Here is a 12844-nt window from a genome sequence, read left to right as displayed (position 1 = left end):
CGCTACTTTTGGAGAGAAAGCTGCCAGCCTGCAAGAAGTGCTACACTGTCCCACCCAGTCAGGAGAACAATCTACACCGCTGCGTCGTCCTGGCCAAACTCCCACTCCCGCTCGCCACTCGCCGCTGAGGCTCCGAAAGGGCCCAAGTGAACAGTCTCCCAAACTCTTTCCATGCAGGGTTTAACCGCTAGGACGCGCCTCTGCGAAATGGAGGAAAGGATCAGGATGCTCTGCGCGGGGACGCTCCAGACTTCCGATCTGGCTGCCCCGCGTGCACACCGGGGACGGCAGCAACTACCTCGCGGGGCGGGAGGGAAGATCCACCCCGCGCTGCCGAGCCCGACTCTCCCTTCTCCGCGGACCTGCCCTCCACCTCGGACGCTCTTCCGACGACGCTCGGGCAGCCCGCCGGCTCCTGGCCCCGCCCCCTCTGGCCGCACAGCCAATAAGAAGGAGGCTTGTAGGCTGCCGTTCTCCCATTGGCTGCAGACCCGGCCCCGCCCTGCGCGCTGAGCAGCCCGGGCGTCCGGCGGAGCGGCGGTCGCTTCCGGCCGACCGGACGCCTTGGAGGCAGCGGAGTTTCGAGACTGTCTCCCGTGCGGTGGGGGCGTGCCGGTCGTCCTGCGCGTGGCGGGAGCTTGCGGAGCCGGCCCGTGGGAGCACGGTGAGGCGGGGCGAGCGGCAGCCGAGGGCGGCCCGAGCCGGCGAGCGGGGCGCAGTCCCCTCCTCGGCTTCCGCAGGGCCTGGGAGTAAACACCCTGGTTGGTGGGTGTTCTGTCGGTGTTCTCGGTTGGCGGGACTAATGGACAGAAACTGTCACGGGAGGACTTTCAGGCGTCTGTGGGGTGCAGCTTGAGACAGGTCTCCTGTCCCGGGCTGTCCGGTCTCTTGCCTCCGCAGCCGTCGTTAGAGTCCTGCTCTTCCCGACTCCCTGGGATTTGTCTTTCCCGAGCTGGCCATGGATGCTTCGACTCAGCCTCCCACACCCACTTCTCCGAGTTGCAGCCTAACGTCACGGACAATCCACATCGAGTTCCCTCACCATAGCTCTTCGCTGCTAGAATCCCTGAACCGCCACAGGCTGGAGGGGAAGTTCTGTGATGTGTCCCTCTTGGTTCAGGGCAGGGAAATTAGGGCTCACAAAGCAGTGCTGGCTGCCGCCTCTCCTTACTTCCATGACAAGCTGCTTTTGGGGGATGCACCCCGACTCACCTTACCCAGTGTCATTGAGGCAGATGCCTTCGAGGGACTGCTTCAGCTCATCTATTCAGGGCGCCTCCGCCTGCCGCTGGATGCTCTCCCTGCCCACCTCCTTGTAGCCAGTGGCCTGCAGATGTGGCAAGTCGTGGATCAGTGCTCAGAGATTCTTCGAGAACTGGAAACATCAGGCGGTGGAAATTCAGGCGGCGGAGGAGCCGCCTGCCACACACTGCTTTCCACAACCCCTTCAGGAGGCTGGTGCATTCGCTCCTCCTCTTTCCAGAACCCAGCGCAGTCCTCCGCTTCCACAGAGAACTCTGCCTTCACCGAGAACCTCGTTGGAGGGGAGAAGAGTGAGCTGGAACAAGTGCTACAGATTCAGGTGAAGGAGGAGGAGGAGGAGCAGGGGTCGGCAGCCCACCTCTTCCAGACTCAACCTCAGAGACTACCCGAAGAGTTTCCCCCAGCTTGTGGATCCCACCCCCTGCCTGCGTCTGCTTTCCCCAGCATGTCTCCGGAGGACCAGAGTTCAGCCCTTGAGTTTCCTGCCCCTCCTGTACAGGCTTCCCATGTCATAGAGGTTAATCTGGACCCCCTTATGTCTGTGGAGAAGACATCAGGAAGTAGGACTGTGCCTCGAGGAGCGAAGGAGAGGACCAGAGCTCTTTCTGAAGCAGACTCTGAGGAAAAGGGAGAGCTAAGATATTTGCTGTCCTCAGGAGGAGGAGAAACATTGGGGTCAGGAGACCCGTCCTGGAAACCAGTGGACCTTCATGGGAATGAAATCATGTCCGGAGGGCCCGGAGGATCGGGACAAGCTATGCACGGGCCTGTGAAGCTGGGAGGGACGCCGCCTGCAGACGGGAAGTGCTTTGCTTGCCTGTGTGGAAAGCGCTTCGCGGTGAAGCCTAAACGAGACCGGCACATCATGCTGACCTTCAGCCTTCGGCCCTTTGGCTGCGGCGTCTGTAATAAACGCTTCAAGTTGAAGCACCACCTCACAGAGCACATGAGGACCCACGCCAAAGCTCTGGATGCCTGTCCCCACTGCGGCCGTCGCTTTCGTGTCCACGCCTTTTACCTTCGCCACCGGGACTTGTGCAAAGGGCAGGGTTCGGGCACTGCCCACTGGACTTACAAATGACAGCTAGCGCTCTGTACTGACTTGTAGGAGAAGTAGCCACTGCTGCTGCCGGGCTCTCACCCGTCACCACCTTGGTCCTAGACTGCATAGTCCAGGAGGTTATATAGCTTGTGAACCCCTTGCTCTTGGGATGGGCCTCACCCTGGTGTACTCGGAAGTTCAGGTTTCTCAGTCCAGCTGTTTGTTGAACAGACTGTAGGAAAGTCATATTTTTGACCACTCACCCTAAAGGGCCTCTTTTGTATCATTAGCCAGTGAGGAAACCATTGACTTAGATTAGGTTGGTGAGCGAAGAGTTGGAACAAAATGACCTAGTAACTTTACTTCCTCTTCACCAGGAGGTAAGGGAGCTGGTCTCCGACTAGGAATGTATTTGATTCGGAGTGCAAGTAATTGTCAGACTAAGCCCCAAGCATCCCCCCCACACACACACGCTGTTGGCAGTGTTCTGTTTCTATACTTCTTCCTGCTGTTTCTTTCTAGAAGCTTTCTAGATTGTACTTTGCTTTCTCACCAGTAGACACCTCCCCCAAAGTCCTTCTAAAAATGTACTTGAACACGCAGCAGGTGAGGTTGCACACACCTGTAATCCCAACACGTGTAAGGCAGGGGCCGCAGATCTCTGTGAGCTCCAGACCAGCCATAACAAGTTCCAAGCCAGTCGGGCTACATAGTGAGCACTTTAACACACTGGGCATCTGTGTGAGTCCCCCCCCTCGCCCCGCCAGAGGTTACTCCCTCAACAGCCTTTGCTCTGTCTTCCTTTGACGACCACTGACGGCTTGCGTGTAGCCACAGTGACAGATGTGACCGGTGAACTCAGGAGATGACAGCTGTCATAAAATGCTCTCAGGGTAGTCCCATTGCTCACTGAACAATTGCCCTGATTAGGACTCAGGGTTGAGACCACACGTGGTGAATTCTGCAGAGGAACTAACTGAACAGAGGACGGTACTGCCTCCTTCTCCCTCCTGCCCACATTTGATGGGAAGAAATGCTTTATGAAGTAGAAGGGAGGTGATGGGAGAGTTAAAGTTGCTTAATTTAATTACTTTTTTTTTCTTTTTTGAGACAGGGTTTTGTGTAGCTTTGGAGCCTGTCCTGGAATTTGCTCTGTAGTGCAGGCTGGCCTCGAACTCACAGAGATCCACCTACCTCTGCCTCAGAGTGCTGGGATTAAAGGCGTGCGCCACCACCGCCTGGCTTAATTTCATTGCTTAATAAACTCTTGCGTGAAATCTAAACTGCCGGCAGCCTAGATTGAGTGATTTCTGTGGAAGAGGTGTGAGAGCAGAGCTGCAGGAGGTGAGTGTGTTCCTTTTGCAGCAGTCACCCGTTGGTGGAAGAACCCTACTGGTTTCCCAATACAGCTGGAGAATGCGGCTGGACCCAGGCTGCCCCACTGCTGAGGAACCGCAGGTAAGGCACTTTACGTTTTAGAGGTCTCCGTCTTGTTTTGCTTGAGACCTCATCTTACTGTCTGGCCCAGCCTGGCCTCAAACTTATGATCCTTCTTCCCAACCCCTTGAATACTAGGATTACAAGCGTATACCACCATGCCTGGCTTATGCCACTTTTTGATAGGGTTTGAGTTCATAATATTAATGTATTTTCTGACATCTTGCATTGTGCATAGTGCTGGATGGTACTTTGGTTTATTCTCTAGATCTTAGAACAGAGCAGTGTGCTAACCTGATTTCCTTCACTGGGAAAGGGTCTCAGTGGATAAGAGCAGTCACTGCCCAAACATGACAGCCTGAGTTCAGATCCCAGCACCCACAGAACAAAAGCCGGGTGTTGGACTGACAGGAGTAGTCAGTAGGTGCCTTCTAAGAAGCCTGATAACCTGAGTCTGCACCCCAGAACCCACATGGTAGAAGAAGAGAACTAACTTCTGCAAGTCGTCCACAGACCTTCACACGCATGCCATAGCACATGCTTGCACACACAGACACACAATTTAAAAAAGATTTCACAAAATGGGATTTTTGTGGCTAAGCGGGTGAAATATAGCTTGGAATTTTCAAGCTCTCAGATGGACCATGGTCTTATGCACTTGGTGAGGAGTGTATTCCTTGGGAAAGGCAGTAGTGGTGGTGTCTTGGATCAACCACAGGCCTACCCACCCGCTTGGCATGCATTAGGTAGGTGGCTGTATTCCTTGCTATCTTGGTTCCATGGGTTGCAAGCACAGGAAGTTGGCTCTGGATAGCCTTACTGAGGTGAATTTATAGGAGAATAGAAAGGGCGGCACTGAGGCGCCTGTGGAAGATCAAGTCCTCTCAGAGCTCATGGAGCCGCGTCCCAGGGCATAGACCCTGCAGACAACTTGTCCTGGGCGGGCATGGGTTCCCGCGGCCGGTGAAAGAGGGACAGTGCATCTCTAGGGTAGGTCTTCAGCTGCAGCGGGGCTCAGCCTCTGTGGACTAAGATGCTTTCCCTTCCCCACAGCTTCCTTATTGTTCTCCAGTTTAAGCCTTAGCAAGTTCATTTCCATATCCTCAAAACATCTCAGTAAACCTTCCGAGAGACAATGGCAAATACGAACTCTCAACAAGGGATACCTTGGTTTTCCTGGTTTTCCCAGCCTAGTTTTGCATAGGCTTTGCATCTTTGGGAACCCTCACTGTGGGTGACATAAAGGTGCTGAAGACAAAGGGCGGACTGAGACTACCTGTCGCCAGCTGTGGGAGCCAGCTGCGGCTGTGTGTTCCAGGGAGTGATTTGTCTTGAACTTGCTCTGTGCCGGAGGCCTCCTGTGCTTGGCCCCTTCCCTCCTCTTCTGAGTGCTGAGATTGTGGAGCCCACTGCCACAGAAGCTCGTTTTGGGGGGTTTTGTTTGGTTTTGGTATTGGGAATCGAATCTAGAAACTCACTAGGAACTGTGTCCTTCACGACCAAGCTCCAAACTGACCCTGGTCCTTGTGGCGCAGGACTGAAAGTCAGCTTCTCATGAGGGAGTTGGGGTGTGAGTTGGGGTGTAAGTTGGGGTGTAAGTTGGTGGTAGATGCTTGCCTGGCAACTACAAAGGTGGGCTTGACCTGAGGCCCACAAAATAAATCTCATTCAGACTCTCAGTTCATACCAACACTATGGCTGGAGCGTCTTCATCAGTGACATGCTGAGGGAGAAGAGGGAAGGGTGTGCACAGGTCAGCCAGTATCAGCCAAGTCCACTGAAGATGGTCTCTCCTGTAACCCATCAGGGAACCCTTAAAACCTCAGTATACATAGCACTTTCTAGAGTATTTAAGAAATGGTGAGCCTGCCCCATTACTTCCATTCAACCTGTTGAAATTTTTTTTTTCAGTCAGGGTTTCTCTGTAGCTTTGGAGCTGTTCTGGAACTAGCTCTGTAGATCAGGCTGGCCTCGAACTCACAGAGATCCATCTGCCTCTGCCTCCCGAGTGCTGGGATTAATGGAATACGCCACCACTGCTATTACAACATTCTTGAAGCTTTATTATTCGAATCTGATGTGTCTTTTTGTTATGGATACATCTTGTTAAGCCCCCCAGCAATCTTACCTGATAGTAATTATATAAAAATTAGCCGGGCAGTGGTGGCGCACACCTTTAATCTCAGCACTCCACTTAGGAGGCAGAGGGTGCATTTCTGTAAGTTCAAGGCCAGCCTGGTCTACACAGCGAGTTCCAGGACAGGCTCCAAAACTATACAGAGAAACACTGTTTCCAAAAAAATATATATTTAAACTGGGGCTGGACAGGTGGCTCAACAGTTAACACTTCCACGCTTCCTGCTCTTCCAGAGCACCCAGGTTCAATTCCCAGCACCCACACAATGACTCACAACTGCCTGTAACTCCCGTCTCAGAAGGGTACAACTCCCACTTCTGGCCCCCAGGGCTCCGGGCATGCACATGGTGCACAGACACACATGTAGACAAAACACTCATACACAAAAAATGTTTAGAAAACAAAGATATAACTGCAGTTATAGATTGAGGTCATGCTGAGCTGAACGTGGTAGAGCAGGCAGAGCAGGAATTCAAAGTCAGTCTCAGCTCCATGGAGCGTGTACGCACAGCCTGGCAGTATGACGCCCTGTGTAAGACAACTGCTGTGCTCAGATCCTTTCAAAACAGCGCCCGGAGAGACGGTTGTTTCCTGGATAGTACACCTGATGTCCGGCACACTAAGAAGTGAGAATTCAGGTGACCCTGACCGCCTTGACGCCTTAATCATTCTTGATATACAGGAATATATTTTTTAAATTCTGTGTATGTGTATGCGTGTGTGTGTGTATGTGCGTGTGCATACGTGTGTGTGTGTGTGCCCAAAGACTCTGAATGTTCTTCTCTCTCTCTCAGTCCTCTGAAGCAGGCCACACTTTGTATTTGTGCATGCCTCCCCAGTACATTATGCCTGTAGTCGTGATAGTGGCCTCAAGAACAATGGGGTTTTTGTTTGTTTTTGTTTTTTGGGACAGTTTCTCTGTGTAGCTCTCTGTTCTGGAACTCACTCTGAAGGCCAGGCTGTAGCTGGAAGTGTTCTCCATCCCTCTGATCCCATCAGGCTGGCTTCTCTTCACCCACCAGGTCCCCACTAACTAGTTCCTGCAGCCACTTATGAAATAATCACTCTGTCTGAGGCTTAGTATCAGTTAAGATTGTCTTAGGCTTCTTACTGGCTAGCTCTAACTATTAAATTAACCCATGTTAACTTTAACATAGTAAAATTAAATATAACAAAACAGTTATCAAGCAAGAATTACAGTTATAATATTTAGTCTATTGGTATTAGGCAAAATTAAATACTCTGTCATCTGTATTATCTTTGTGAATCCAAAGCTTTCTTTGTTATTTATCTTTTATTATAACTAAGGAAAATTATAACTATCTGTCTTCAACTCCATCGAAGACTCCAGAAGGATAGAATATTATCTAAGTAAACAGGAAGTGCATTGTCAGCAACTTCCAAAGATCTAGAAATGACAGAGACATCTCGCTGTCTAGTCACCCAAAGTTTTCCTGTACCATTGGAGCATCCATCTTCAGCCTATAGGCCCACAATACCTGGCAAACTTTTCAGCGAAGCAGGAAATTTGAAGATCTGTTCTGCCTTATACTGGTAAAGTTTATCAGTTGCATTTTTCTGTGTCCTGTAGAATGTCAGGCAGTTTCTTCTGTGAAACAGGAACCCTGAAGGATCATCCCATCTTTTGGAAAGTTTAGCAGTCACTTTTCTTCTTTTTTTCTTTTTTCTTTTCTTTTTTTTTTTTTTTGATTTTGGTTTTTGAGACAGGGTTTCTCCGTGGCTTTGGAGCCTGTCCTGGAACTAACTCTTGTAGACCAGGTGTGCACCACTACCGCCCAGCTTGCAGTCACTTTTCTGTGGGTCCTGCATGTCCAGTTCATACAGCATACCATCAAGCAGTCGAGACAAGAACAGTTTCTTACCCAAAGGGCTAGCCTTGTCACATTGAAGATAAATTCCATATTGTGTTTCTTCAATGCCCATCCATCTCTCTGAAGTAATTGGTACCACCAGAAGCAGACATGTCTCCCTGTTGAGAAAAGTCGAAGTTTTTTTTTTTTTTTTTTTTTTTTTTTTTTTTTTTTTTTTGGTTTTTCGAGACAGGGTTTCTCTGTGGTTTTTGGAGCCTGTCCTGGAACTAGCTCTTGTAGACCAGGCTGGTCTCGACCTCACAGAGATCCGCCTGCCTCTGCCTCCCGAGTGCTGGGATTAAAAGCATGCACCACCGCCGCCTGGCATTCTGTAGGTCTTTGAAGTGTTGAAGATTATCTAACCAAAATATATATATATATATATATATATATATATATATATATATATATATATATATATATATATAAAACCTAACATGACTAAAAGTTTGGTTAATCTGTATTTTTAACTATATATTACATTTTTTAGTGAGCTGTATAAACATAATACCTTAAACAAAAGTAGAAATACACACATAACAAAATTGACCTTAAATTTATATCAATAGACCAAAATCCTTACCACTGTAAAGTATTCATTTCTATATCATATCCCCACCTTTTTTTCTTTAGAAAGAGGTTGACTGTGACCATTAACCACTTACAGCCAACCCCCTTTAAATGAAAACAAACATTTATAAACAGTCGTTTTGGGGAGTTTGAATGCAGTGTTCTCCAAACTGCTCTTTGTTGGGTGAAGTATATTTAGGGTTCACAGAGACCTTTCGGGGGTTCATGTTCCATCAAGCCACATTAACCTGGAAAGAATCCATAGGTTCCCATCCTCAGAAATGCTGTGGGACAACACTGATTGGCCAGTAGCCAGGCAGGAAGTATAGGTGGGCCAACCAGACTAAGAGAATGCTGGAACAAGGAAAGGCAGAGAGGTGGTCATCTGCCAGACACAGAGGAAGCAAGATGAGAATGCCTCACCGAGAAAAGGTACCAAGCCATGTGGCTAGACATAGACAAGAAATATGGGTTAGTTTAAGTTGTAAAGGCTAGTTAATAATAAGTCTGAGCTAATAGTCCAAACAGTTTGTAATTAATATAAGCCTCTGTGTGTTTCTTTGGACCAAGCAGGACAGAAACTTCCATCTATAGATGTTACCCAAATGTTTGGCAAGAGTTTCCACATAGCCGGGCGGTGGTGGCGCACGCCTTTAATCCCAGCACTTGGGAGGCAGAGGCAGGCGGATCTCTGTGAGTTCGAGACCAGCCTGGTCTACAAGAGCTAGTTCCAGGACAGGCTCCAAAAACACAGAGAAACCCTGTCTCGAAAAACCAAAAAAAAAAAAAAAGAGTTTCCACATAAAGCCTGGGGAAGCTTAAAAAAAAAAAAAAAAAAGACAAGAACAGAGTCAAGTGGCAGCTTCTTGGTGACTGTCTTTTCTTGCACTCTGTTTGCTAGAGGTAAGCAGAGGCACGGCTCCTTTAAGAGAAGCTTCCTGGCTTAGTGTTAGCGACAAAACCTCACAGCTCTTTAAGAGGCTCTACCACCAAACACTTAAATGGTGTTTATGAACAGCCAACATTAGGCTTCTTGGTGGTGGCAAGTACCTAGAAACTCCACAGACTTGTGACAATAAATCCGGCTCCTGCCAGTATTTCTGCCATGAAGTTAGACTCTCAAAAAGCTAAGGAATGAGGTGGAGCCAGCTGCCAAAGCTGCAGCTTTAATCCTAGCCATGGACTGTGGTCAGAAAAGGATAGAGATATTCAGAAAAGGCAGATTAAAACAAACTTTAAATGGTTCACAGTGTGCTTAAAAATACACATAGGCTTGTGAGAAAAAAAAAGGATAGAGAAAGTCCTTTAAAAAAAAGAGAAAAAGAAATAGAGTAGTCGGGTGTGGTGGCACATGACTTTAATCTCAGCACTTGGGAGGCAGAGGCAGGTGGATCTCTGAGTTCAAGGCCAGCCTGGTCTAAAGATACACAGAGAAACTCTGTCTCAAAAATAACAAAAATTAAAAATAAAAGGAATAGAGTTTTTAAAAAGAGCCATGTAAAGATGGGAAATACAGAGTCTATTATGTTGTCTTTGAATTGTTAGATGACTGAGTAAGCAACAACTGCTAAAAGACATTGGATCATAAATGCTGCTGGATTAATCCAACATACATATTTTAAAAATGCCTTGACTCCAAAATTTAAGTCAAAAGATATGTTACTTTGGGAAAGAGGTTCTGCTTTTATTTGCACAGGACATGAGAGGCTGTGGATTCATTCTGGATTAAGAAAAATCAAGTTTGATTGAGGAAGACCCCCTGAAAAAAATCTCTGATAGGAACAAATGACCCAGATGATCTAATGTCTCAGAGCACCTGTGTTGCAGTTTCTTCTGAGTTCTGCATCCAGAACAGCTTCAGAACTGCTGGCTGAGATGACCCAGCCTGACAGAATACTCCAGTCAGGACTTGACCATATTCCTAAATTTTCTTTGGATCTTCATAAGATAATCAGCACCCCCCCCCCCAGCCCATTCAGCAGAAAGTAGCCTAGAAAACTATGCCCACATTCCTTAAAAAAATGAATTATAGCCGGGCGATGGGGGTGCACGCCTTTAATCCCAGCAGTCGGGAGGCAGAGGCAGGCGGATCTCTGTGAGTTCGAGGCCAGCCTGGTCTACAAGAGCTAGTTCCAGGCCAGGCTCCAAAGCTACAGAGAAACCCTGTCTCGAAAAACCAAAAAAAAAAAAAAAAAAAAAAAAAAAAGAGAGAGAATTATATATGTTTATCTTTATTTAGAGTGTTGGTTACAAGTTGTTATGAATAATGGTCAGGAAAAAAGCTAAACAAAGGGAATTAGATCCAGAGTTCTTGTTTTGAAAGGGAAAAAGGAAAATGCTGTGGGACAATGCTCTTGTACACTGTAAAGATTTGTCACTTGTGTTGGTTTAGTAAAACACTGATTGGCCAATAGCCAGGCAGGAAGCATAAGTGGGGCAACCAGACTAGGAGAATTATGGGAAGAAGAAAGGCAGAGAGGCAGTCACCAGCCAGATGCAAGGAAGCAAGATAAGAATGCTTTATTGAGAAAGGGTACCAAGGCATGTGGCTAAACATTGATAAGAATTATGGGTTAATTTAAGTTATAAGAGCTAGTTAATAGTTAATAATAAGCCTGTGCTAATAGGCCTAACAGTTTATAATTAATATAAGCCTCTGTGTGTTTCTTTGGGACTGAATGGCTGCAGGACCATGTGGGACAGAAACTTCTATCAACACCAAGCTGGCCTCGAACTCACAGAGATCTGCCTTTCCCCTACCTCCCTAGTGCTGGGATTAAAGATGTGTGCCACCAATACCCAGATCAAAACACTTAAGTGAAACTATAGTTCGTGCCCAGAAAATGCATCTGTCCATCAGTATGCCATGAAGACTTTGCTTTAATTTGACAGCACAGGGCATATAAGATGCCCCTGTGACTCAAACAGCTTTGAGAGTAGATTTTCCATGGAAGCACTCTTTTGCCATATAATTTTAGGTTAAAGTTATCAAGAAGCATTACCAGCCAGGCCATAGTGGCACCTGCCTTTAATTTCAGCACTCAGCAGGCAGAGAAAGTCAGATCTCAGTGGGTTCGAGGACAGCCTGGTCTACAGACTGAGTTCCAGGATAGCCAGAGCTGTTACTCAGAGATACTCAGAGAAACCCTGTCTCAAAAAAGAAGGAAGGAAGGAAGGAAGGAAGGAAGGAAGGAAGGAAGGAAGGAAGGAAGGAAGGAAGGAAGGAAGGAGGAGGAGGAGGAGGAAGGAAGGAAGGAAGGAAGGAGGAGGAAGGAAGGAAGGAAGGAAGGAAGGAAGGAAGGAAGGAAGGAAGGAAGGAAGGAAGGAAGGAAGGAAGGAAAGAAACATTACCACATTGCCATATTTGTAGTGTTTGATGATAGTTACATTGGTTAGGTTTCTGCGGAGGAAGAGAACTGGTGGGGTATATGCATGTTTGTCCTCAGAGTTTGAGGACACACAGTCCATTGTGCTGGGGGCATCCTGAAGCCCCTGGACTTTGCATTGCAGTCGGAGCAAGAAGAGGTGGATTCTGTGACTCCTCACGCTCTCTTCTCTGCAGCCCAGAACTTCAACCTACAGAGTGAGCCACCTATACCAATACCATGGGTGCTCTCCCAAGTCAGGGACCTTCCTGAAAAGCCTCAGAGAGTCCGTACGTTTGTTTCCCAGGTGATGCTAAATCCTACCAGATTGTCACAGACGTGAAGGGAATTCTAACATACTCCATGACACGGAAGCATTGAGACATGACACTAGAGAAAGTCAACCAGTCACAGAAAGATGGGCGATTGTCTTCTGCAACTGGCACAGTGACAATGTGAGGACCGTTGCCTTGCGTGGCTTCTATTTGGGCTGAGGACACCATTCTTGAGGTGAATGAATGGCAGTGATAATATCACAGCAGTGTGAACGTGCTTAATGTCAAAACTGTACACAGAAAAATGGATAAAAATGGTCAGTTGCATTAGCTGGAAATTAAGACGAAAAAAGAGCCCCCAGTGAATGAGTAGATAAAGGGATTCAACAGCAGCAGCGGATCCATCACAAAAAGACGGGTAGACGTTATGTTCCACTTACAGAAAATGCCACCACCGCATATGAGTTAGTCTCACCAAAAATATCCACATTGAATATAATGAAGCCTTCAGAGCTGACTGAGGCACAGGAAATGTCAAGGGAGGGAAGCAAGTGAGGTCGACCAGCAAAGCCGAAACCAGGAACAGGCAGCTCAACCTGACACACAAGAACACTTTGCAAGAGGGGAAAGGATGGATTTAAAAGAATTTTGTGGCTGGGCATGATGGTGCACACCTTTGATCTCAGCACTCGGGACGCAGGAGCAGGAGGCCAGCCCCGTCTGCATAGCGAATTTTAGGCCAGGGAGGGATGCATGGTAAGAACCTGCCTCAGAGACAAATGAGCACAGGAAAGAGTTTGCGTGGTTGTAGAGATGGCTCAGTGCGTACAGTGCTGCGTAAGTGTGAGGATCTGAGTTCAGATTCCTAGTGCTCGTGAAAAGCC

General features: G+C 47.9%; 1 protein-coding gene across 1 annotated transcript; it reads left to right on the top strand.

Moving 5' to 3' along the window:
• The first annotated feature begins 550 nt into the window (after positions 1-550).
• Positions 551-3542, top strand: Zbtb9 (zinc finger and BTB domain containing 9). Its single transcript, XM_057751180.1, has one exon. It carries the CDS (start codon positions 959-961, stop codon positions 2342-2344), a length of 1386 nt encoding a protein of 461 aa, XP_057607163.1. The 5' UTR covers positions 551-958; the 3' UTR covers positions 2345-3542.
• Positions 3543-12844: the final 9302 nt, after the last annotated feature.

The sequence above is a fragment of the Chionomys nivalis genome, chromosome 19 (assembly GCF_950005125.1).
Source record: "Chionomys nivalis chromosome 19, mChiNiv1.1, whole genome shotgun sequence".
Lineage (NCBI taxonomy): Eukaryota > Metazoa > Chordata > Mammalia > Rodentia > Cricetidae > Chionomys > Chionomys nivalis.
The sequence above is the reverse complement of the archived record's forward strand: the minus strand, read 5'-3'. Positions and strand labels throughout refer to the sequence as shown.